This window comes from Poecilia reticulata, linkage group LG3 (assembly GCF_000633615.1).
Source record: "Poecilia reticulata strain Guanapo linkage group LG3, Guppy_female_1.0+MT, whole genome shotgun sequence".
Classification (NCBI taxonomy): domain Eukaryota; kingdom Metazoa; phylum Chordata; class Actinopteri; order Cyprinodontiformes; family Poeciliidae; genus Poecilia; species Poecilia reticulata.
In genome coordinates, this window is record NC_024333.1 from 33,022,053 (window position 1) to 33,047,429 (window position 25,377).

Consider the following 25,377-nt stretch of genomic DNA (forward strand, 5'->3'; position numbering starts at 1 on the left):
CTAAGTGCCCCACTCTGGGGCAACTCAGCATGTGGCTGAGGAAGCTGGAATCGAACTTACAACCTTCTGGTCACAAGACGACCACTCTACCACAGAGCCACAACCACCCTGAAAAAGCCACTGCATGATCCTTTTGCTAATCTGTTTTAAAATACAGATTTAAACTGTATAACCAGTTGCAATTCAGAGCAATTCAATACAAAAAAGTGAGTAGAAAAGGCAAAACTAAAGGACAAACCATAAAAGCACAAGTACAGTGAAAATAAACAGAAATAATTATAATTACCAGAAGAATTTAAATTCTTCAATCAATACGTTGGCATAACCATTGAGCTGTGTGTCGGGGCATCGAACCGTCTGCCGCTAGAACAGTGAAGGGAAAAGGGAAAAGGTTTGGCTAATTCAAGCTGGAGTTTCTTTTGGGGGCAATTTACAGCGACCAACTGACCTGACCCACATGTTTTGGGAGATGTGGGGGGAAACCGGAGTACCCGGAGAAAACCCACGCAAACACAGGGAGAACATGCAAACTCCACACAGATCATCTCTGTGAAGGCGCAATGCTAACCGCTGCACCACCGTGCTGCCCATGTTTTTTCCAATTGGGTTGGGAAGGGATCTTTTTTCTACATTTTCTACTTTTTTCTACTTTGTCAGTCGGTGGGGGGAGGGGGGGGGCGGACTTTGACTTTTCAAATGTCGTCCTGACGGAGCGTCGCACGGCGCCCCGTTCACAATTCAAATTATTCTTAGGCCTGATCTCGACACTCTTCTCTCTTTTGTTGTTTTTTTGACTTCTTCAGTCGGAAGAAGTTTCTGACTCTTTTCCAAATTGAATTTTTGGATTTTTTCTTTTTTCCATCCTGGAGGGTTTGAGTGTTATCCAAATCCTCCAGGATGGTTTCTGCAGGGATCTCTGTTTCTTCTGCAGATTCCAGATTTGAGGAACAACCTGGAAAGGCGTCTTGCTGAGAGATCGTCCTCTGAAGAAACTTTCTGACTTAGGCCTATAGCTCTGAACCGGCTGAAATGGATCTCAAAGTTTTCCTCCTCCTCTTGGAAATCTTCTGTTTCGGTTCTGAGAGTTTCAGGCATCCGATCTTCTTTTGCTCTTTCCATCTCTTCCATGATCTCCTGCTGGTTTTTGCCAGCCTGTTTCCCAGCAGTGACTTCAGATTCATACCGGCTCTTTAGCTCCTGGTACAAAGCTTTGAACGTCTCCAACTCAGCCTGAGTCTCTCTTTCCTTCTCTTGCAGGAATTGAATCTCTGTGGCTGAGTTGTCAAGGAGGACGGCATTCGTTGTTCTCATGCTGTCTATCAGCGCCACGTCCTCCTCYGACTTCTGCAGAAAAGCTTTTCTCTGCTCAATGACCTGGAGCTCAAGGTAGAAAACTGCTGGTGCAGCATAGTAGAAAACCTTTGGTGTAACTCACGGACAAGCTTTTGTTTCATTTCGATGTTAGTAAGAGCCATTTCCTCTTGTTCAACTTCTGCAAAGATGTTTCACGCTGCTGCTGTAATCCCAAGATGTCTTTGTTGTACTTAGTTTGTAGCTCATCGTATGAAACGTGAAGCTGATCAAGGTCACTTTGCAGCAGCTTCTCCATCTTTTGCATAACTGTTTTCTCTCTCGACAGTTTTTGGGAGAGCTCCTCCTTCTCAGCTCTTAGGTTTTTAATGAGCTGAAGGTTCTCATTCCTTGTTTTGAGGTTGGCGTCTCTCTCATCGTTCACCTTCTGCCGGTATGTATCTACGTCTCTTTTCAGACCTGAAACCTGGCTCTCATACTTGCAAATGTACTGCATTGTACGAAAGTTTGCTCTGCTTCAGGTCTTCTTCCAAATGTTTCTCACGGTCTTGTAGGAATTTGATCTTTTCTGACATCTCTTGATATATTTGCTCTTTCTCTGCTCTCAGCTTTTTAAGGAGCTGAATATTCTTTTTTGTTCTCTTTAAGCTGGCGTCGTTCACATCGTTTAGCTTCTGCCGATATGTCCTCACTTCTCTTTCCAATCCAGAAACTTGGTGTTCATATTTGCAGATTAGGTCATTGTTCAAATGTTTGGTCTGCTTTAGTTCTTCATCCACAAGTTTCTCACGGTCCTGCAGGACAGTAGTTTGATACACTTTTCTATTTCTGCTCAATCAACTTTTGCTTTTATGAATGATTTCAAGGTGAAAAATTGGCCAACAAAATGAAAAACAATTGTCTGTTTTTATTTTAATATGACAACAGTCCGAAGCTCTTTGGATCATTAGATTTCATAAAAATGTTGTTCAAGTAAAACAAACAAACTAAAAAACTCACAAACTAATTTTGCATTTTTAATAGAAAATTTGCAAGAAAAATTTAAGAAAATTTGAGATTAAAGTTTCCTCAGGCAAAAAGTTTTTCACTTCTGAAACCCAGAAATTTCCTTCCTGGAAAATTTCTGAAGCGAATCTCAAAATTTCTGAATTTATTCTCTTTACTTTTCAAGCTCAGAAAATTAAAACCTTTTTAGATTAACTTAAAAAAAAATTTAATTCTTTGCGGGAAAATTACTTTCATAAAATTATTTTCAGTGTCCGTGGTAGATGACTCCTTGCACATTTGAATAGTTTTGGACTATTTCAAATGAACAAACTTACAATTTTCACCAAATATCATATATTCACCTTTTTCTGTCCATTTTTAATGTCCATTATTAAACTAAAATGGTTGGAAAAGTGGTAATTATTCGGTTTTATATTGTCGTATAGAAAACACAGTTGTACTTTTTTTTGTCTAGTTTCTACTAGAGATATCTTGATACACTTTCCATTAGTAAATAATTCCTTAATACTTTTCTTTTAAGGTTTTGTTGGCTCTAGTGGGCTTGAGCGCCTTCCCCTTTTGCTCCTTGCCCCCAAGTGCCCTTTTGGTCAATTTGTTTTTAAAATTCATTTATTTTTTTTATTATTATTATTTTCTAAGCCCTCTGACACATAACATGTACTAAATTTACTGTTTTAATATAAATTTTAAGTTTTAATGTAAAGTTTTTGTTGTTTTTTTTGTATTTTCTACTTTGAAATGAACGGAAATGACAGATCACGTGTTTCCGTTTCCCCCGCGGAGCTCTCTTCTTCTACGTAAGCGACCCCGCCATATTGTGAGTGGCCTTGCAGCTGTGGAGAACCTCGAGAAGAGCTCTTAGCTCTGATATTTTAAACTTTTTCGAGCAAGATGCCTCATTCGTGTGCTGCGTTGGATTGTACAAAGCGCTGTACGGTCCAGACCAGAACCTCGGGCGTCACCTTTCACAGGTGAGGCTGAATAATCACCGTGTTTGGACTCTTTTGATGGGTTGACGTCATGAACAAAAGTGTCAACTTCCGCGCTCAAATTCCAAAATGTTCTACTCATCTTTTGATTTTATCGAGAAGCTGGCGCTGTCTTTGATGCCGTCTATGAAAACTGAGCTTTTAGAGAAATAAATCTATGTGCCAGTTTGAACTAGATAGCCCTGAACTAACCAGCTGTCCTGGACGACACTGAAGTTAGCATCCTTCTTAGCTTCAGAAAAAGGGCTATTCCGCTGCATTTAACGATTCTGGACTAGCTTCGTTGCGCTTTAGATCGAAATATAATATATTTAAAATGGTCAAACCTAGACTTAAATGTCGTATAATAATTGCACATTCTACAACACACAGTCTGCAATTGGTAGAACCTTTACTCAATGCCTAAAAACTTATGAAATGGAGATTTTAAGAATTTCTTGGGGGATGGATGCGGTGGGGGGCAGGGGGTTTGTAACTTTTCATGGGATCTGGCTTTTTAAACCTAGAGATAACCATTCTACACCGGTCGTAGATTCTAGAAAACATAGCATCAAGAGCAACGTTTTAAAATCTAAGTCCACATTAAATTGTGTACACTTCAAAAACTACAACTAAACAATTTGAATATACAATGATACAATTTGTTATTGTGAAACATTTGGTCAGTTATTGAAACTCAAACAAGGATTACTTTTAAGACTTCACTATCTTATATCTGACATTAACGCTGTTATGTTACCTCTGACTTGTTCTTTTTCTGGACTTTTATTTATAGTTTTTTCATATAAAGTACTTTTAAAGTTGAATTGAGTATATGCTCAGCTCAAACCGTAACATAACTACCTTATGCGTATAAAACAGAGATTGTGATTCGTGAAACCCTGATTCATTGATTAAAAACTGTATAGGTTTTGGTGTTAGCTGTTTAACAGTATTTTTAAACACTCGATAGGTTCCCAAAAGAAACAAACCTGAGAAAACGATGGGTGAAAGCCGTCAGGAGGAAGGGCTTCTCTCCCAACACATCTACCAGGCTCTGCAGTGAACACTTTAAAAAGGAGGACTTTGACAGGACGGGACAGACTGTCCGACTCAGAGAGGGAGTTGTTCCTTCAATCTTCAGTTTTTCTACCCCTCCAAAAAAGGTGGGTGCATCAGTTGGCTTTAAGGGTTGAAAATGTTTTCAATTAGTTTAGCAAAATTCTTTTGAGTATTTTGTGTTTCAAATCAGCGACGGGCAGCTAAAACAACCAAGGCTTTACCCAAGAAAGAAAAGAGCCAGGAAGTGGCCAGTGCCCCGCCTCCACCAAAACAAGAACCTCCACCCTGTCCTGACTTGGTGAGTTCTGAGCATTTCTTCTTTATTAACCCTCACAATCAGTGGTCACTGCCTGTCTGTGTCTGGTGGTCGTGTTGCCGTCACTGATCCTTGTGTCTTACTAGGACCACTCCTATGCACTGCCTCCATCGTTGGGTGATCTGAAGGTAAAACTCTGCGAGGCCTTGGAAAGAGTCGAGAGTCTGGAAAGAGAAATGAGGAACGCCAAGGATCGGGAACGGAGAGCAAAGAATGCGTTGCACGTTCTAGTGGAGGATCTGAAGGGGAAGAACCTCATAAACGAAGAACTAAAACAAAGGCTTGACTTATCATGAGATGTCAGGACGATATGAACTTGGTGAACATTTAGGTGTAATACACCTTGATAATTCTCATCTGACTTTATAGTTATTATTTTAAGTGACTCAGTATTATTTTAAGCATTAATTTATATATAAAAAGAAAAATAAAAACCTTGCCTGTCGTGGAGTTCATCACTGATACCCTGCTGCTGATGATGCTGGAGCATTTTCCATATCAGTGATGCTTCTCCTCCCAGGATGGCAGCCAGGACTGCTTGGAGCGCCACTTCAGTTCAATGAGGCACCAGGTATTTTTTATTCTGTTATTCATGACTTTTTAATGCTAATTTCTTTTGACCAGTTGACTTTGTCCAGAATTTTACTATGGTAACAACCTTGATTTTTACTGTGCTCTTAGATTGATAACCATGGTGAACCAAAAGGGTTGACAAAATGCAAACATCACAATGAAACAACAAAACCACAATGCAGCTACAATACAATTGGCACAATACAACAATAAAAGCAACAACGCCACAAGGAAAAGCCACAAGGTTCAGCAAAAACAAGAAAAAAGGCACAACGAACCACAACAACCTTTTCTTGTTATATAATATTTGCATTTTGTTGACCCTTCTGGATAACCATAGAAAACGGTCATAAAGCATTTTCCTCTTTAATTAAAACATGTCTCTTTTTCAGGGGGTTGATGAAACAACCAGTCTGGTTTGGCATCTCCAAGCACATCCGGAAACCTAAAAGCACAGCACAAGACGGTCTCCCTTCCTCTTATYCAGCTATCGTCTACTCCATCAGCAGAAGGACAGTTTCCAACCACTTCAACATTTCTGTTGTCTTTCATTTGCAACTTGGTGCTTGATTTTTTTTCTGTTCAGAAGAATTGGGTTCACCTCAGTGAGCACATTTGAGAGAAATCACTTTGGTACTGACATTCATAAAAACCATGCTGTTGTCTTTTTATTACTGTTTTTGCTTATATCCTTTGTTGTCTCTCTTTCACAACAATGCCAAACTAAACATTCTTCAAGTTTATGGAGGACATGCAAAAAACCGAAAGACTTTTCTGCTGCAGGGGTTTTGTGGAGATGCTGTAGGTCTCTGGAGTGTGTTGTGATGCTAAAAATGAGGCCTTAGCAGCACAAGACACAAGTTTTGGCAAACAAAACGTTTTTTAATAAATTTTTTGATGTCTAGCTCTTCATTATCCTCTTAACTCAGACATTTATCAACTTAAACTTTTCTGGATTTTAGTCAGCGGCTTGCACTGCTACCTTGCAACAAGAGTATCTGGTTCAGTCCTGTGATGAATACATTTATTTCGGTCCAAATGTAGTAATTATGCAGAAAGAAGGTAGTTTTGGCCTTATTTACAATCAGCTTTACATCATAAACAATCTTAACTTTAATCAAAAGTGTTTACAGGAAAAATAATCCTTTTTAAATTGCTCTTCATATGGTCGTTTATATTTTCTGTTTACATTTTTTTTTTTACACTCAAAAAGCTTAGTTTTAAATGAATTAGAAACGTACTTCCGGTGTAACCACGTTTTCTCTCCGACGCGTAGCGGAACCTTTCTTTTTGACCCGGCTAACTATCCAACATGGCAGCGGAGGGAGACGTTGATTTGGACCTGGAAGCCGAGGAAAACTGCACCGGGAAGCCCGTGGAAAAGCCTCGGAAACATGACAGCGGAGCCGCAGATTTGGAGCGAGTCACGGACTACGCGGAGGAAAAAGAAATCTCCAGTTCGGACCTGGAAACGGTGAGACCTGCGGGCCGTAGCCGACGGGCCGACCCAGAAACATGCGGCTGGAGCGGCTGCTGCTAACCGAAGAGCCCGGTTTGTTTGTCAGCGGTTCTTAAAAAAAAGCTCGCTTTAAAATCTCTATAAAGTTTTTTTTTAAAAAGGACCGTTAAAAGATTTTAAATGTGTTATCATCCGACATTTAATGTTAATTAGCTGGATGTTTCTAAGCTAAAGTTAAATGTAGCTTTGTTAAGTCTAGTGTTACGCCAGGTAAAGTTTTAAAATTTATTTTTAAAGTGTATCGAGTACACTTTAAATATTTACACCTGTATCTTTTTTTTTTTTTTACTAAATATGTCATATATTACGCATTTTGTTTTGCATGAATTCTAAAAGAATAGAAAATTAAATAAAAAAGTGGGACTGAGAGCATTAATTAGCTGTTACTGCAGCTTTAAATGAATGGTAGCCAATTAAATGAGGCAGAAGTGGATTAAAGAGCTGTAGGAAAAAAAACGTCAGAAAATAAACATGTGTGTTAGTGTTGAAATACAATAATTTTCTTTGATGCCGACTGGTTCACGTCAAACCAAATAAACAGTAACTGCTGCTGTTTCAGGCGATGTCGGTGATTGGAGACAGAAGATCCAGAGAACAGAAAGCCAAGCAGGAGAGGTAAGATTAGTGTTGATATCACCTATTTTCTGTTTTATCCTGAGGATTCAGGAAAAATCCACGTTAATTTGCTTTGGAGATGAATTATCGTTCTGTTTATTGTCAGAGAAAAAGAGCTGGCTAAAGTCACCATCAAGAAAGAGGATGTTGAGTTGATTGTAAGTAGTTTTCATTTTTCTGTTAAGATTGTACCGCATATAATCAGTCAATAGTTAGCTGTAGGTGTTTCAATTGAATTTGTTTTTAGACACGGACAGAATATTGGGTTTGATGTTTGTGTGATCTGGACCTGCATACTTAAAACTCTGCATTTTATGCATAATGTCGTAATAATTACTGACAAAAAATAACTTCCGTTAATAAGTTTTCATTTTCCAGGTACACTAAGATGAACATTTTATAGCTGCACATGCATCGTCTATCAGTCCTTGATTTGATGAGGTGAATTTTGACGTCTCAATGTACAACGTTAAGTAATAAATATCTTGGTTGCAGTTTTTTTTTCTCTTTTGTTTCGCACCAAAATTCTTATGAACAAGATGCATAATGATCAGATTTTTTGACTAATATTGTTCCTACTGTTGCAGTAAAAGAAAAGTAGCATAAACCACTGAAGTTCGTAGCAGTTTGCATTTGTCTGAACTCATTTTTATTACACTGAGCTTAATGAGTTGATATCTGGCTAATTAGTCAGGCTACCTGCTCCGGTAGCAAGCCTTGGCTTCTTAACAGGCATGATGTTTCCAGCTTCCCAGCCGTTTTTCTGCAGGTTTAACTCGAATTTAAAACTTCGAGTTCTTTTGAATTAAATGAAACCTGCATATATTAGTTTTTGCACAGAATGAATTGTAYGTGTTTCCAATAGAAGTAAACCAGCGGCAAACACAAATGCCATCCATCCATCCATTTTCTTGCACCCTTTTTCCCTCAGTGGGGTCAGGAGGTGCTGGTGCCCATCTCCAGCCAACGTTTCGGGCGAGAGGACAGGTCGCCAGTCTGTCGCAGGGCAACACAGAGACACACAGGGCACACAACCATGCACACACACACCTAGGGACAATTTGGAGAGGCCAATTAACCTGACAGTCATGTTTTTGGACTGTGGGAGGAAACCGGAGTACCCGGAGAAAACCCACCATGCACAGGGAGAACATGCAGACTCCATGCAGAAAGACCCCAGGCCGGGAATCGAACCCAGAACCTTCTTGCTGCAAGGCAACAGCTCTACCAACTGCGCCACTGTGCAGCCCCGCTTACACTTACAACTTCAAATGGGTCAAAACTGTAAAAATGATCTTTTTATGAATGCAAAGGAAACATAAGGATCTTCTTTCAGCAAGAATCACACAGCAACACTTTGTTTTAATTAATATCTAATCCAGTGTGTTGCTTGTGTTTGGGATTGTAACCTTCGTTGTTTTTTGTCGTGCAGATGTCGGAGATGGAGATCTCGCGGTCGATGGCGGAGCGCAGCCTGAGGGAACACATGGGGAACGTGGTGGAAGCTCTGGTGACTCTGACCAACTGAACATTCTCACACTGGACTGATTCTCCCCACCTCAGCTCACCGGATCAATCCAGTGGAGCTGATCCCACACAAAGCCTCCAGTTTTGTTTTTTTGTTGTTTTTCAAATAAAAATTCATTATTGTGTAAAAACAAGCGTGTTTAATTCAAATAGCTGTACTTTTACAGACTCCACAAAAAGTAAACTGGTAGGTTATTTACAAAGTTACACAAATCCAGCTGCTTCTTTAGACTTATAGGCCGATTATTCCAGCTGAAACAAAGTAGGACGATCAGTTCATGTGCTTGGAGAAGGATTGGACCTCACAGGCTTCCCTTCAGCGCTCACCAGGATCATCTTAGGTCTTCCTCTTCTTCACGGTGGGCCGATCGAACACGTCCCTCACGCCGGCCGCCTTCTGCTTGAAGAACTTGCTGTTCTGAGCGCTTTCCTGAGCCCAGGCCGAGTCGAACGACGTCGTGTCCTGGTCCACCAGGTGGGTGTACTTGGTGCGACCCGACCGGCCAAAGTTTTTCACCTGGTTGGTTCGAAAACGGTCAGAAAATAAGACACCGAACCTGGACAGTAAATTCCTGGTATGCAAGCGAATCTCACCTGCATGACTTTGGGTAGGATGGTTTTGTTGAAGTGATCCTCCAGAGTAGGAGCGCTGAAATCTCTCTTATACACATCCTCCTCCTCATTCTGGGAAGGAGAGCAAAAGTTTAGAACAAAAAACCACAACAGGTGTGTCTACGCTGCCACCTAGTGGACAAGACCGGCAATGAAAAACACAGCGCCAATGAAATTGGGCCTCTGTCTCTTTAAAAAACTCCTGCTCTTTCTTAAACTCCACCTTCATGAATGAAATCATCACAACATGGCTCCTCTATTAACCCTTTAACAACGTTTCTGCTAGCATTGCTCTGAAAAGCTCCTATAATGAGATCAGTTGATGTGCGGCTCCACCAGGTGTTTGCTAATATCTGCTGGCTAGTCTGAAGGAGCTGAACGGGTTGCTTTGTGTGCCGGAAGCTTGGAAACTGCAGCTTCGAGGAGGAGCTGCACCTTGAAGGCGGGGCTAGGTCCAACCAGGCGTTTTTGCACAGCTGAATGGTTGCCATGGAGATTAAAGGATTTCTTAAACATGCATAACAGAGTCTAAGCAAAACTTCAGGTGTGTATTTGATGAGGGAATAAAATGACATAATGGAAATTGATTTGACATGATACTGCTCCTTTAAGAAAAGTTTCAGATTTTGAGCTAAAAGCTACGGAAGCACCTAACTGCTGGAGTTTGGAAATAAATTCAGAAGAAAGATCTTGTTTTAACGACTTTTATATAACGTTAAAACAAAAAAACTAATGTTTTAAGATTTATATCTCTTCAAAACTAAAGTATGTTATAGTTAAAAAAACAGAAAAACAAAATGTCTTGGGATGTTTAAGTCTAGAACAGGAGTATAAAAATTCATTTTCATTTTGGTTCACATCAAGATCACGAATGTCGTTAAAGGGCCGGTTGAAAGTATTGATAAACTATTGCTAATATTAATAAATAGCTAACTCATGCTCACCATGAAGAACGCTCCTCGGTGGTAGTACTTCTGCAGGAACTTGTATTTGCCCTTCTGGGCCTTGTTGGTGACGACCTTGCCGCTGTTCCGGAGCTCCGCCCGCCGCTCCTCCTCCGTCAGGTTGTGGAATCGGTCGATCTCGGCCTTCTCCTTCTCCATCCTGAAGACAGACCCAATCACCACCCTGCTCTGCGTCTCACCGACTCCATCAGATCCGTTTACTCACGTTTCTCGTGCCTCTCTGTCCCTCTTGATGCGCTTCAGCTCTCGGACCTTCCAGGACTCGTACTCCTCCTCCTCGTTCTCTCCGTCCGTGTCCAGCGCTTCCAGAGCGGCCAGCGTGCGCCGGTTCTCCTCGAACTCCTTCTTGGCCTCCTCCTCGACGATCTTGAGGGTGTAGCGGCGGCGCTCCTCCGCCTGCCGCTTGGCCTCGGCCTCCAGCTCCCTCTGCTTCAGCTCCTCGGCTTCGCGCTCCGCCACCGTGATTCTGTCCTTCCTGTCCACCAGTCAGTTTGACAAGTTATGGACTCATTACTTCCTGATATTCAACCAAATGTTCAGAATAATTTCAACAATTTGAGTAATTTTACTTCCGTTTAAGTAACACAAGTGAAACACATCACTTTGATAAAAATCTCACATATTTCGATAAAGTTTTTGCATTTTGATGAGGTTCTTTTGTGTCTGTGTTGAAACACTTTTTGCCATCATGAGTCACATGATCAACAACTGAACGTTGCTACTGGCAGAAACAACAGGAAGTGGCTGGATGAGGAGGATGCTGCATGTTTTCTAATGACTCATCTTGTCAACAAACTTATTCACATGTGATTCTAATTTCCTTTCTTATTTAATGGAAACATCGCAATTACAAAGTTGTGTTTTTTGTTTACATCAACAGAATATCAAACATTTGTATTAGAAACAAAAATACTGATAAATTACTGATGCATTTATTTCCGGAAATGTCTTTACACTGCTGAAACAAAATGTAAATTATTTTGCACATAACTTTCTTTACTTCAAATATGACAAAACTAACTTACAGGTAACTTTTCAGCAACATTTAGGAGCTTGATTTAAGTAAATAATATTGATAAAAAAAGTTCTAGTTCCACTGACAGATTATTTCACTTAGAACATGAGAAAATGTTTAGTTATAATCTACCAGTGGGACTAGAACTTTTCCATCAATATTAAGGAATTATTAGATGAAGCTCCTACACCTTCCTGAAAAAGGTTCTTGTAAGTTAGTTTTTATTTTATATTTCTGAGACATTTGCACCAGAACCTGGACCAACACGCTTGGGAAGGTTTGGTTTTTGCAGTTTTCAGAGTTCTTACTTGCGGATGAAGACCGGTTTGAGTCGCGGCTCCGCCTCGTCCTCGCTGTCTGTGTATTCCTCGTATTCTGACTCCGACTCGGACTCCTCCCCCGACTTCACCTCCTCCTCCACCTCCATCACCTCCATTTCCTCGTTCTTCCGCTCCATCGCTCGCTGGCGCATCATCGCTCGGCGCCGCTCAATTTCCTGCAGAACGAAGATCAGACGGTGAGAATTTGACCCAACGTGATGAAAAGGATTAAAAACCCAGAGGTGTTTGTGTAATGCTAACCTCATCATCCACTTCTTCCTCCTCCTCCTCTTCCTCCTCGCTGCTGTCTTCGTGCTCAGGATGCCACGTTCCCTCATCCGAGTCCTCGCTGCTCTCGGCCACAACTTCAGGCTCAACGATCTGCCTGTGCCTCGCTAACCTGAGAACCAACGTGTGAGAAACGTCTTCACTCTGCAGAATTCACCGGTAGTTTGAGTTACAGCTGAGCGCCGGGGCGGTACCTCTCCTCCACATCCTCGGAGGTCCGGTTGAGCAGACGCCGGAGACGCGGGTCGGAGACGTCCTCCTCCTGTGGCTCCACCTCCGGCTCCGCCTCCACCCCCTTCTTCACAAACTTGAACTCCTCGTCTTCCTCGTCTGAAGACTCCATGGGGGCGTAGTCAGGACGCTTACCGGACACATAGCGCTTCACCTTCACCTTCTCCATGGTGAGCTCACCTGCGTGACGCACATCAACAGAACGGCTGACATTAAGTTCATCCGAATACAGTCAGAAGTCATCGTTTCTGCTGTCAGACATCCACAGTTAGAGATCAGAAACCAACTACAGACTGTTCAGCATTGATCCAATCTTCAACCACATGACTACCGATTCCCTTCACTTCTTTCTGCCTCCTTTGCACCACAGTGAAAAATCTCAAGAATTTAAAATCAACAACAATAATTTGGGGCTTTAAATTATTGGTGCATAAATGCATCAGTTTGTACAACTTTAAAATCAACAAAACTCAAATCTTACACTTTTCCCTCAACAGCTGTGAAGGTTTACTAACATTTATTTTGTGATGTCAATCGCATCATCTAATTGACTTGCACAAATAAAAACAGCATATAAAACCAAACCTTGATGTTAGAGCAGAACAAAGATAGGATCTCAATTGAAAACAAATATAAAATGACACAAAACATGATTAAAATAAAGCAAATCCAGTTTATTTAAGTTCTAACATCACACTTAATTAATAAAGTTGTAATATAAGTTAGTCAGCTTGTGTCTGTGTTTTTAGACCTGAAACATTACTAGACATACACATGTCTTACACAGAAAACAGTAAACTTCATAACAGGAATTAACAACAGACTTCAGTCAAACATTTTTAATCTACTTAACAGAACCAAGAGGAAACTCATAGTGGAGATGTTAAACAATTTTTGGTGGTTTTTCTTGATATTTTTGGGGCTACCTGGACACCTGATAGATTAATAAGGTGCCTGACATCATCTGAATAATTAGATACCTAAAGAGCAAAAAATAAACAAAGGACGTAACACCTTAAAATACCAAATAAAAACATAAAGTAAATATTTAAATGAGCAAATTCTAAACTTTACACTCAGAAATAACATCAGACGTGTGTTTAACATCCATCCTGACCACAAAATAATTGGCCGGCCTGTTTGCAGCCACCGGCACCGGACTAAAATCTAGACATATTAACACTTTCTAAGGCCTAAAATCAAGATGCTCAAATTTAAGACATAAAATTTTGCTCTTGATAACAACTTATCTAACATTACGTCTTTATTAAACCAGTTCTAACACTGTAACTTGCTCATTTCGTGTATTGTGTGCCAACAGTGACATTAGCTTATGCTAATGTAGCTAAATAGCTAACCAACAAAAGCTCACCTTTCTCGTTCCGGATGGGAACGGCACCGGCCGTGGACTGGATCGGTGGAAGCTTCATGTTGGCGGCTTCGTGACTAGACATGATTGCCTGGTCAACGATAAACGAGCCGACAGAAGAAAAATGAAAACGATATTCCAACCAGCTACTCTAACTCGTTGCTGCTGCGAAACGGAAGTTCAACAGAACGCGTGAACGGACAGGAAGTGGAATTGTTCCGACAAACGTTTCCGCCGCTGCCGAAGCACACGTAGCTTTACATTAATATTTTATAATAATTTATTTTATCCTAGTGGCGCGGAATGTGAATTTGAAAAAATATTATATGTATTTTAGAGGAAAATCTTGAGATAAAATTTTCAATGAGAGAAGGTTGAAGATTTAGTGATTTGCGCCCCCCAGTGGTTGTTGAAAACAACGCAAAAGAAAATTAAAAAAAACTTATTTTCCTGGTTAAATAGTAATATTGATTAGAATATACAGTTGATAAGTTGATAATGATGGTAAAAGGCAATATTACTATTACTGTTGCTAGTAATATTCCCTTTTATCAGTCATACCGATTAAACTTTATTTTTGCTGCTAAACATATTTTCCTCCTATATTCTTCCATGTAATAGCAAACAGCATAAATAAAGAGAATTACAATTTTAACTCACTTTGAATCCTGCAAATGGAGCTAATTTATTTTTCACATTTACATAAGATTGTAAAGTTGAATTCACTAAATATAATTTTGCTCCTACTTGAATAAAAGGAAATAAACACAGAAAATAAATTATCTTTTTAAGGCTCCTGAGCTCAGGATCCACAAGGTTCAACTTGAAAACCAACAAAATGTTAAATACAAAATTCTTCCTCTTTCTTGGAGGTGTTGATACTAGCCATCTTAAATGCTCACAAAGATGATCGAAGACATTTGTGTCAACTTTCTTTTGGGTACCTCTAAAATGACTTAATTTAAACATTTATTTTGACATCTTTATTGTTCACCTTATAACATTAGCAGACAAAACATATACAGTATGCAATATTTGTTTGTAGATGTAAAACTGATATAATTTTATTGGTAATTCTTTAATATTTTTGCCCCCAGGATATATATTTTAACTTCCCTCTGTGCCCAAAATGAATGTTTATTTTTTTAGTGGCTGATGCATAAGGTCTCACAATAAATGGTGGGGAAGTTTGATGAAAGAAAAGAGCCGGGAAAATGTTGCTTTCTTAATATTCAGAAATAAAATCACAGTTACATGATGTCCTAAAGTACACAGCAGACATTGTTGCTGTGTACTTAGACAAAATATGGAAAAATGATTATTTTTATGGCTTGTAAATGATATTGCATCTGATTAGTGATGTAAACGGTTTGTTCTCCAGCGCGGTGAGGCGGTTCTTTCAGAGCTGAACTCCTCTCTGTTTGAACTGATCCTCCAGCTTCTCCTCCAGAGCTGAGTTAGTTCCTTTTAGACCTTTCACCACCTCAGCGGCCCAAACAAAGTACTCCTGGACCCGCTCAGCCGACCAACCTGCCGGAGAAACAAGAAGAGGGTTAACATGTGAAAACTGAATATAGAAGCCTTCATGGACATGAATGTGGATGTTTTGTGTTTTAACTTTAAAGTTAAAAAAATGTTTTCTGGACACTGAAACTGTGCTTGAAGTGAGCATGTGGTGCTGCCACTGAAGCAAAGCCTTTGGCTTTTACCAGGATGATGGTTTAGGTTTTATCAATTATCAATTGTCTGGTGAAAGGATTCACATCTCTTCAACATTCTTTACATTTTGTCTTGTAACTAAAACGTAAATGTATTTCACATGGACATCAGGTAATTGCCAATAGTTGTGAAATAATGCCTTGTTCACTGCAAAAACACAAAATCCTGCAAAGTATTTTTACCTAATTTCTAGTGCAAATATTTTAGTACATTTGAAAAAAGGACTAAAATATCTTTAAAGTTACTTTTCAGCAACATCTGTTTTGAGTCAATCATTTTCTGAAATTGATTAAAAAGAATTAGTTTCACTGGCAGATTATTTAGCTTGTAACATGGGAAAATGTTTTGTTGCAAGTGAAATAATCGGCCAGTGGAAATAGCTTTTATCCATCAATTTCATGGAATTGTTGACTTTTTCATCCATTTTAGGAAATTATTGTCATATCTTGCTGAAAAGCTACTTGTAAGTTAGTCTTTCTTATTTCCAGGGCTAAGGTATTTGCACTAGAAAGTAAAGCAAAAATACTTTGTAAGAATTTGTGTCATTGCCATGTTTTCAAATTTTGCTTAGAGATAAAGCTGAAAAGTGCGGTGTGAATTTGTAGGAGCATCTTTCGTCTTTTGGAGAAATGTCTCTTCCAGGTTTGCAGACCTTTGTGAGAGCATTGCTAAGTAGATAAATAAATATTTCTAGATGTCAGATTGAAAGCAATGAGGGCTGAGCAGCAGAACAGAATTGCACATATTCAGTAATCTTGAAGTGTTCGTGCACTAAATCTGCAACATTCACTTTAAAAAAGAACAACAACAGCTTCCACAGATAAAGATGTTTTGTTTTCAGTGCAGAGAGGTTCTGACCGACAGGCGTGCAGGAGTTCAGGTCCCTCAGGTTGTACAGCTTGTCAGCCAGTTTCACCAGCTTAGCTTGTTGGCTGCAGTGAGGTGCATGCTCCACCTGCAGGCGCTTCCTCTCCTGCTTCGGCAGACTTTTGTCATCCGTCACCTCCTGGACAATTCGAGCTACGATTGGTCCGAATCTGTCCTCCAGCTCCTCTGGGGTGGTGTCTGTGTCCTCTACGGTGTCGTGGAGCAAAGCAGCCTGCATGTCAGAGGAAACGGGCTTAGCATGGCAAGAAGGGCCGAATATATCAGAGAGATGACGGATGAGGACGTACTTGTAAAACCTCGATATCTGTGACTCCTCCCTCATAGCTGAGGATTCTTGCTACACCTGAAACACAGAACCGCATGTTAGAGTTTTCATCTTAAGGGGAAATCTAGTAAACAGAAAACTCTAACAGTCGGAATCATCACTGCAATTATCAAGTATTGATCTTGCATAAAAGAGGAATGCTGACTGCAGATCTATAGATATAAATTATGCATTTATGATTCCACATCCCATATTCATTCAAGTTTGCAGACATTTAATTTTGTGCAACTTTTTAAAGTTCCTAAAACATCATTTCAGTTCCTCTCTTTAGTGTTTTTACTTAGCTAATAATTTTTCTCTCTGTAGAATAACTTTAAACAACAGAAGAGAGTTAGGGTCAAAAAGAATTCAGATTTTAATGTAAGAATTTTGACTCACATATCTGTCATTAAAGTCGGAATTATGAGATTAAAGTTAGAATTTTGAGAAAATGAATATTAAAATTAAAGCCAACATTCTACGATTTAAATCAGAATTCCATTTTTTTAGTGGTTCTAATTCTCTTCCGGTTTGAACAGCACGGAATTAGATCTTTTATGGATCGGCTGCAACAGTTTTTAAGGTAATTGCTGATGTTTTCCCGTCTTGGGATTTTGTCGACGTACTCGGCATTGTTATTGAAAGGACGGGAATTTGCCATCAAGTAATATGAAACTAAATAGTTTTTCATATTGTTTTCTTTCGGCTATAGAATGTGAGTTTTCACCAAATAAAGTTAAATTCCCCTTGTAATATAATTCCTACCAACCGATTGGATGATTAATGTACGGCGTTTCTTCTGGATCTTTACGGCGTTGTTTACGATGTTTTTCCGCAGCAAAATTAACGGTTTCTAACAATAAAGCCGCTTCTGAATTCATAGCTGAATGTAAATAAAGGAGTTGGTTGAGTTAGCATAGGTCCGCCCTGTATTGGGTCCGGAGGGAAACAGCAGCTCACATGATCATTTCCGTCCTGTCAGCTAAGGGAAGTCGGTGGCTGCTCCACTCAGATAGATTCACTTTTCGGCTATTAAAAATAAAAAATAAAACTTTTTTCTTTTCCCTTATAGATTATTCATTAAGAAATTGCTTATTATCCGTATTAACGTTTTTACGTTTCTGGTTAGCTTTGTAACTCAAGCTGACAGATCTGTTTTTAGCCAACAAGCTAACCTTGTAGGAGCTTTACGTCAGCATTGATTTCTTTCTATCAGCAGCATCTGTGTATATACTTTTTATATTTCTACACTGGAAAACCTAAAAGGTAAATACATAAAAAATTTATTATAATTTTTTATACATATATATTCTTTTTTTTAGTTCCGTGGTTGTTGTTGTTTTAGCCCAGAATGGCTCACAGTGCCAGGAGAGACTCCCCGGAGCTCCCAGACTTGTCTCTGCTAAAGAGGCTGGCCAGAGATCAGCTCATCTACCTGCTGGAACAGGTGGGAACACGATGCACACAACACTACACCTAAGTAAGAGTTAGGTCCAGCTGGATGCCACCTGATACATAGGTGTGTCATCTATTCTTTTCCCAGCACAAGTTAGGATGTATTTTTGATTTTCTGCAATAGATACAGATTAAAAACTATACATACTGGGGCTCAAGTACAAACACAGTCAAAGCTCCTTGTGGCTCTTTCTTTTTGTAGTCATCCTCAAACCTCTGGGAACCTTCTGGCTTAAAATTTGACCATTGTTATCTATGGAATAGTTAGATTTCATGTAAATTGGTGTGTTTCCTGGTACACAGCTGGTTTTTAAGAGTAATCCTCAGAAGCTGGCCTGATTTATTCACTCATACTGACATACTAACCTTCTGTTCTCTCACAGTTGCCAGGGAAGAAAGACCTTTTCATTGAGTCGGACTTGATGAGTCCGCTTGATCGAATTGCAAATGTTTCAACATTAAAGGTAAACCATATTTACTTCGTTTTTTAATCTAATTAAAAACAGCTTTTATCTCAAATTCTTTCAAAAATATTTAACATGTTACATTGTTGCAGCAACATGAAGTCGACAAACTTTACAAAGTGGAGCACAAGCCGATAGTCAGCATCTCAGATCAGTACGTTCTGCTCCTTGTTACCGGTGGATCCCTGGTTTTTTAATATTTGGACAAGTTATTTGATTTTGTCTCATTTATACAGGATCTGCTTTCTGATTCGACCACGAATACAAACCGTGAAGTGGATTTGTGGTAAGTAATGTTTATTGTTTTTGCCTCACCAGTGGGGAAAAGTGTCCTGCATGTAATGCATCTTTAACTTCAGCTAAATATGCATGTTTGTTTATAACTTTGGTTTAAAAGTTTAGTTCGTTTTGGTCGTAGTGATCTAGATTATAATCACTAAATAACACACAGTGTTTTACAACTTATGCTCCTTTCTTTCAGACGTAGTTAATGCAGACAAGGCAGCAGCAAAATTTCGACGATACAAGATAATCTTCACTCCACAAAAGGTTTGATCTACTATGCTGCTGCTCATATGTTTTCATTATTTCATAAGTTATGGGAATATGAGAGTAAAATTGTTCCAGTTTAAATCTGCAACCTTTTTTGAATCGGTCTCAATTCAGTCCAGTTTGTTTAAAGTTTTTAAAGAGAAAATTGTTTCACTGCTTTTCAAAATAATGCAGTCCTGACCTAATTTGATCAAATGTACTTTACATGTTGTTTAAGTTGTGTGAATGTTGATATTTACTCACTGCCTTCCTCCTTCCTGTTCAGTTCTACGCATGTGAGGCGGTTCTGGAGGAGCAGGGAGTCTTTGGTGGTCAGTTGTTGCTTCGGCGTGTTGACGGTCAGCAGTGAAAGGTGACGGGGAATGCTGAAGTTGTGTGTGTCGTCCTGCAGATGTCACCACTGATGAGTGGGCTTTCTACCTCCTTCCTCTGGATGAGGACATCATCAGCCTGGAGCTTCCAGAGTTCTTCAGAGACAACTTTCTGGTAAATGTGGAGCCTAGCAGAGAAGCTGAGACAGTTAACCAATTCTTTTAATGATTAACCCTCATAATTTCTACTAAGTTTGTATTGAAAGTGTATGCAGGTTTGTATGAAGCCTGGAAAAGCTGGAGCTGCTTCTCCAGACTTTATCTTATTCTTTAGGTTTTGCTTGTCCATCCGTCCCCCTGCGTTTGCTCAGTTCAGTTCAATTACCAACTGTAGAATTCCTTCAGATGATATTTATTTGTTTTTGTTTAATCTATTTCTATCATTTTCCTGATTCTTAAATAGTTCCAGCTGTTTAAGACTTGAGTGCTTTAAAAATAAAGAAAAACATAAAAAGTTTAAAGACGTATAGACCTCAGATTTAGTCAGAAATGAACAACTTGATGTTGAACCAGTCCTGGATGCGAGCATGTATAAACACGTCTTCTTTTTGAGGCTATATGACTCCATACAGACAACAAGTTTAGCTAACAAACTTTTCATTTGTACAGGCAGGAGACCAGCGCTGGGTGAGGACAGCTGCGAGCGCTCTGCACCTCCTTCACTCCCTCTTCGGACCGTTCTCCAAGGTCTACGGGATTGGACGCTGCTCCAAGGTCCAGAATGATCAAAGACCAAAAGTTTAACTTTCAGATCCGGTGGCTACATCTCCGTTAATACCTCTGCTGCCGTCTCTCTGTCTGCAGATGACCTACGAGTCCTGGAGGGAGCAGGTAGAGCAGGGAGAACAAAAAGCTCGGCACGCTGAGATCGGGAATGTTTTCCTTATTGATCGAGGTGAGAAGCTGCGGATCATCAAACTGGATTCGGGCTGTGCTCTGTTTCCGCTCTAATGTCACTTTGTTTTTAACAGACGTGGACTTCGTCACTCCTTTATGCTCACAAGTTGTCTACGAGGGGCTGGTGGATGATATATTTAGGATCAAATGTGGTGAGTATCTGACTTCAGTCAACAAAACATGACAAAATTATATTTTTAAAAATGACCACAGACCCAAACACTTAAAATTACACAGCAATGTCTTTAGATTACATTCCCTAAACAGTCCCTCATTATAAACTTTGTCCTCACATTTTAAAAAAAATTATAAGTTTCTTCAGTCATCAAACTGCAACAGAAACATGTTAGTTGAGCGGATTATGCAAAATTCAAATTTTTTGTGTTTTTACACTTCCAATTTGGTTTCCACAGTTTCTGAAATAGTTGGAGCGCTTTAACAAAAACAACCCAGACGATTTTTTTTGTCTTCTTGGTGTCTGGAAAATGAGCCGTTCCAAAAACTTTCCAGTTTTTAAGTCTCATCCCACAGGCACTGTGTCGCTGCCTAGCAACCCCAGCAAAGTCCAGTCTGTTACCTAGCAACCCAAGCAGAGCTCTAGCACATTTGGTCAGCTGGTTTTACTGTATGAGTGTTTTGTTGTTGACTTACCAACCAGAAACCACATTCGGCATTCTTGGTGATTGTGCAGGAGGCTGTACTTCTGCTTTTCAAAGTTGTACGGTTGTATAATTTTGTGACCGTTTGCAGCCATTTTTATGTGCAAGTAGCTAAAAATTCCTGTTTATTGTCCAACAGTATGGCGCTTTCTGCAGGTTTCTTTGCCGGCTCAGCTCTGCATCTTGTTTTGCAGGATGTGTGGAGTTCGGGCCTGAAGTCACCTCCTCTGACAAAAGTCTAAAAGTCATGCTGAACTCTCAGGATAAGGTAGGGCTGAGGTCAAAGGTGTCCATCAGCTCTCGTCTGGGACTGAAGGTCAACGTCTGTTCACTTCTCTCAGGTGTTTAATGAAATCCGGAACGAGCATTTCTCCAACGTTTTTGGGTTTCTCAGTCAGAAGGCCAGGAACCTCCAAACTGCGTATGATGTGAGTGAATGTTGAGACGGTAACCGTGGTGACCGTCAGAGTGAATGGGTTTTAATCCTCCTCGTGTCTTGGCCTCCTGCAGAAGAGACGGGGGATGGACATCCAGCAGATGAAGACGTTTGTGTCCGAGGAGCTGAAAGGTTTGAAGCAGGAGCATCGGCTGCTGAGCCTACGTGAGCTAACTTCCCACCTCCAGAGGGTTACTGCACATCCAGAATCACCAGCTGCTAACAGCGTTTCTCTTTCAGACATCAGTGCCAGCGAGTCCATCATGAAAAGGAAGACGAAGCAGGATTTCCAGGAGCTGTTGAAGACTGAACACTGTGAGATTAAAGCGTGTAGTTTGTGTCTCACTGGAGGCTTTTCTTTGTGATACAACAACAACTTCATCTTCATTGAGAAATACAGATTTTATTCCTAAATTGTACAGGGTGACTACAAGAGTAACGCATGTAGGGACTTAATAAAAGTGAATATCTCTGCTTCATTATTTAAAACAACCTACCGTACACACAAGATTATTTCCAGAAATGTTTTCATCCACATGAACTCACACAAATCTGCCCCTGATAGTTGTTTTAATCATGCCAGTCCACTAGGGGGCGGTGTAGCCTACGTCAGCCAATCTACACACACAAATACAGAGTTTTCACAAATTTCCACCTTGGTTGGAGCTTTTATAAATAATCATTTTTAGTGATATTAAACAGAAAAGGCAAAGACACATAAAAATATTTGTTCTCCCGGATATTCCGCTATGTATGGACTAGACCTCAAGTTCAAATACATTTTTAAAATTATGTCTTAAATTTAGATTTACACATTTAATTAATTTTATTGGTGGGGAAATGTTCTTGTCTTATTCCTTTTTCTGTGTTCTGGATGAGGAATTCAGGTTTTCTTATGTTGCTTATTATGAAGCTCCAAATGGATTATTTTTAGTTCTGCAAGTAGAGAAACTTTTATTAAACTATTAATTGTTTCCATCTTCCTCTTCTACTTTTTGGACTTCATGCTTTTTCTCAATGGGAGTTCCTGGCTAAACAAAAGTACTGTTATTATTTAACATATAAAAATATCACTGGCAGTTTCCCTCTAACACTTATCTGCTACTTCATTTTGTGTTTTTAGCATTTTTGACCATCGATATTTTATAACCATAAGATAATTCATGTTTAACTGTATTTACTCCTGTATTTCCAGGTGTTTTATATTAATGTCTTCGTGTTTCCTCAGGTTTACTTGAAGGATTTGAGATCCGTGAATGTATTTCCTTCATAGAGGAGCACATCAACAGACAGGTGGGCTTCGCTTTCACCGGTTTTGAATAAAGGAAACTTTAAAAGCAAAAACCTTCTGAGAAAATCTCAGCTTTGTTCTCTGTTTGGTCCTCAGGTCTCCATGATCGAAAGTCTGCGGCTGCTGTGTCTCCTGTCGGTCACGGAAAACGGTGAATTCCCGTTAGTGATTGAAAGCAGGAACGTCCGTTCATTTCGATGTTGTGAAGACACTTTTGTGACTCTTCTCTTGCAGGACTCCTGCCGAAAGATTTCAAGTCACTAAAAGCTCAGTACCTTCAGGTGAGAGGACACACGCACACTTTCCTCTGTTTCCTGTGTCAGAAGCAGAAACACCAGGAATATTTCAGAATCACTCCTGATGCTTTTCAACCTGTAATCACTGGTAGAGCTGCCTTCTGATGCTGCATGAGCCACTATAGGTAGAAAATGACATTTATTTTGATCAATAGACATGAGAACTAGAGGAGACTCCAGTTTCCAAAGAACTCAGTCTCTAGTCATGAAAATGTAAATACTCAAAATTTAGATAATTAAAAACAAGCAAAGTGGCGTTTAACAACTTTCAAACACTGCAAAAAAAATAAAAAATCAGAATTTATTTAATGTAACACACTACGGGCTGCACAGTGGCGCAGTTGGTAGAGCTGTTGCCTAGCAGCAAGAAGGTTCTGGGTTTGATTCTTAAAGTTCTTCATAAGTTGTAATTTAATTTGAACCCTGCTGACTTGTTCTGTCATCAAATTAACTCGAATGGTTCAATCTGTAAGCCGTGTGTTTCATAAAATGTTTTTACAATCTGCTGCCACCATAAATTTGACCTTTGGCTGCAAAAAGGTGCAGGAATGTTTGTGAAAGAAGCTTCTCATTTTCTCTTCATGGAAACAAACATTCTGGGCAGTAAAGCTGTAAAATGCTGAGAAACGTGACATGATGTGATCCCACAGCTCTGTGTCTAATCCGTCCCGTTTCCTGTGCTGGTTTCCGTCAGAGCTACGGCGCGGATCACCTGCTGACGTTCTCCAACCTGAGGCAGCTGGGGCTGCTGGTGGAGCAGCAGCCGGGGGAGACGCTCACCGTCATGGAGAGCAAAGTGGGCAAACTGGTCAACGACAGAGCTGCAGGTAAAACAGGTTCAGTTCAACAAACGCAGACAGGAAAATAAACATTGATGGGCTTTCTTTAACTTGTTGCATTCAGAATTAATCGGATATTGTTCTCTTTTTCTTGTGGGCTCAGCTTAAGCTGCTTCATTGTTTTCTGCATTTCAGGTTGAAACAATCTGAAAACGGTTGTTTTGTCTTTGAGACATTCAGACAAACACATTTTAACATGTCCAGTATTACAGGTTCTTTGTGGTCACATGGTTAGCTTGTGGATTCTCAGGCCCAGTAACTGTACCCTTGAATACCTTTGCTTTGTTTTGTAGGGAAACTGACCGACGCCTTTTCTTCTCTGGCCAAGAAGAGCCACTTTAGAGCCTTAAGCAGAAAACTCAACCTGGTAAAGAACAATGATCATCCCAGCTATTTAAGCTTCCTATTCTCTCATGAGGAAACGTGACATTAATGAATTTACTTTGGATAAAGGTACCAAAGTCGGATGAAGAATATGACCTACGTGTTCCTCGGGACATGGCTTATATCTTCAGTGGCGCCTACGTCCCTCTGAGCTGCAAAATTATAGAGCAGGTGAGTCCCGTCACTCCAACGAATGGGAATTTATATATGAGAGTAAAACTAAATTTTCCTATTTTCTTTGGTTTTTACCCAGGTGTTAGAGCGGGACGGCTGGACGGGGCTGGAGGAAGTAACCAGGCTGATCAACGGGCATGAATTTGCTGTAACAGGTTAGATTTCTGGGAAATTCCATGTAATCTAAAATGTGAAGAAGCTGCTTGTGCAATAAAATCCATTCCAGATCTTTCTCATTGATTTATTTTTCATTTCTTTGTGGCCAATATCGGGCGGCACAGGAGCTGATCCCAAGTCTAAAAGCGAAGCTCAGCGGATCGTTCTGGTCATGTTCCTTGGTGGATGCACCTTCTCTGAGATTTCAGCTCTCCGTTTTCTGGGAAAAGAGAAAGGTGCTGTAACTTAAAATGCTTGAGATCATAAGGTGAACAGAAAGCCACCTTATTGTTACCTGCTGGTTTATCTTAATTTTTTCTGTTTTGTGCAATAAAAAAAATTAAAGGAGCCTTAACAGGAAGTAGGCCTCCAAATAAATACCTGCCCAAGGCCCCAGACCCCAGATAATCTTGGATCGCCCCTGCTGTGTTTGCTTGCCTTATCTAAATATTTTCTTAGTGAAAAGGCGATTAATCATGACACTGCTGTTATGTTTTCCAGGTTATAAATTCATTGTGGTAACAACTGCAATTACAAACAGTTCTCGGCTCCTGGAAGCTCTGCTGGACAACAACATTTGAAGCCATCGAGGACACTTTACTGTTTTTACTGACTGGAGGAGGACACATTCCTATCCCCTCATGTCATACATTCCTGTCAGCTCAGAATGTTTGCTAATGCTTGATCACCTTTATCAAAACGACTGTAAAAATGTGAATAAATGTGTTTTTTTTTTAACATCTGTGTTAATTTTCTTTAATATTAGCCACATTTATAGCCGTTTCGATCAGAT

The 25,377-nt window shown here is 39.9% G+C and overlaps 5 protein-coding genes across 6 annotated transcripts; 3 read left to right on the forward strand and 2 right to left on the reverse strand.

Annotated features, from left to right (window-relative positions):
- Positions 1–1,638: 1,638 nt before the first annotated feature.
- LOC103462964 (THAP domain-containing protein 6-like) lies at positions 1,639–6,148 on the forward strand. The gene is made up of 6 exons (XM_008406036.2): positions 1,639–1,744; positions 3,075–3,290; positions 4,261–4,453; positions 4,540–4,647; positions 4,752–5,236; positions 5,631–6,148. Exons 2-5 carry the CDS (start codon positions 3,211–3,213, stop codon positions 4,959–4,961), a joined length of 591 nt encoding a protein of 196 aa, XP_008404258.1. The 5' UTR covers positions 1,639–1,744; positions 3,075–3,210; the 3' UTR covers positions 4,962–5,236; positions 5,631–6,148.
- Positions 6,149–6,509: 361 nt separating this feature from the next.
- Positions 6,510–9,033, forward strand: hypk (huntingtin interacting protein K). Its single transcript, XM_008406034.2, has 4 exons — positions 6,510–6,712; positions 7,317–7,372; positions 7,479–7,530; positions 8,805–9,033. The coding sequence occupies exons 1-4, from the start codon at positions 6,551–6,553 to the stop codon at positions 8,898–8,900; spliced, it is 366 nt and encodes a 121-aa protein (XP_008404256.1). The 5' UTR covers positions 6,510–6,550; the 3' UTR covers positions 8,901–9,033.
- Positions 9,025–13,912, reverse strand: mfap1 (microfibril associated protein 1). The gene is made up of 8 exons (XM_008406035.2): positions 13,703–13,912; positions 12,294–12,510; positions 12,073–12,211; positions 11,800–11,987; positions 10,682–10,951; positions 10,456–10,615; positions 9,494–9,583; positions 9,025–9,416 (listed from the first exon to the last, which is right to left on the reverse strand). The coding sequence occupies exons 1-8, from the start codon at positions 13,782–13,784 to the stop codon at positions 9,237–9,239; spliced, it is 1,326 nt and encodes a 441-aa protein (XP_008404257.1). The 5' UTR covers positions 13,785–13,912; the 3' UTR covers positions 9,025–9,236.
- A 764-nt stretch (positions 13,913–14,676) lies between these two features.
- hddc3 (HD domain containing 3) lies at positions 14,677–17,595 on the reverse strand. Its single transcript, XM_008406031.2, has 4 exons — positions 17,380–17,595; positions 16,594–16,649; positions 16,277–16,517; positions 14,677–15,229 (listed from the first exon to the last, which is right to left on the reverse strand). Exons 1-4 carry the CDS (start codon positions 17,489–17,491, stop codon positions 15,099–15,101), a joined length of 540 nt encoding a protein of 179 aa, XP_008404253.1. The 5' UTR covers positions 17,492–17,595; the 3' UTR covers positions 14,677–15,098.
- On the forward strand, positions 17,128–25,319 carry vps33b (VPS33B late endosome and lysosome associated). 2 transcript variants are annotated; one of them, XM_008406033.2, is made up of 24 exons: positions 17,128–17,193; positions 17,933–18,057; positions 18,449–18,529; positions 18,622–18,683; positions 18,766–18,815; positions 19,011–19,078; positions 19,347–19,392; positions 19,473–19,567; positions 20,062–20,166; positions 20,257–20,347; positions 20,424–20,501; positions 21,203–21,276; positions 21,350–21,436; positions 21,519–21,609; positions 21,685–21,759; positions 22,673–22,737; positions 22,832–22,886; positions 22,970–23,016; positions 23,726–23,858; positions 24,164–24,237; positions 24,324–24,425; positions 24,508–24,583; positions 24,710–24,820; positions 25,086–25,319. In XM_008406033.2, the coding sequence occupies exons 2-24, from the start codon at positions 17,962–17,964 to the stop codon at positions 25,163–25,165; spliced, it is 1,842 nt and encodes a 613-aa protein (XP_008404255.1). In that variant the 5' UTR covers positions 17,128–17,193; positions 17,933–17,961; the 3' UTR covers positions 25,166–25,319. The 2 variants fall into 2 exon arrangements, with proteins under 2 accessions (XP_008404255.1, XP_008404254.1); XM_008406032.2 differs by lacking the exon at positions 17,128–17,193 and adding an exon at positions 17,600–17,876 and having other exon boundaries at positions 17,956–18,057.
- Positions 25,320–25,377: the final 58 nt, after the last annotated feature.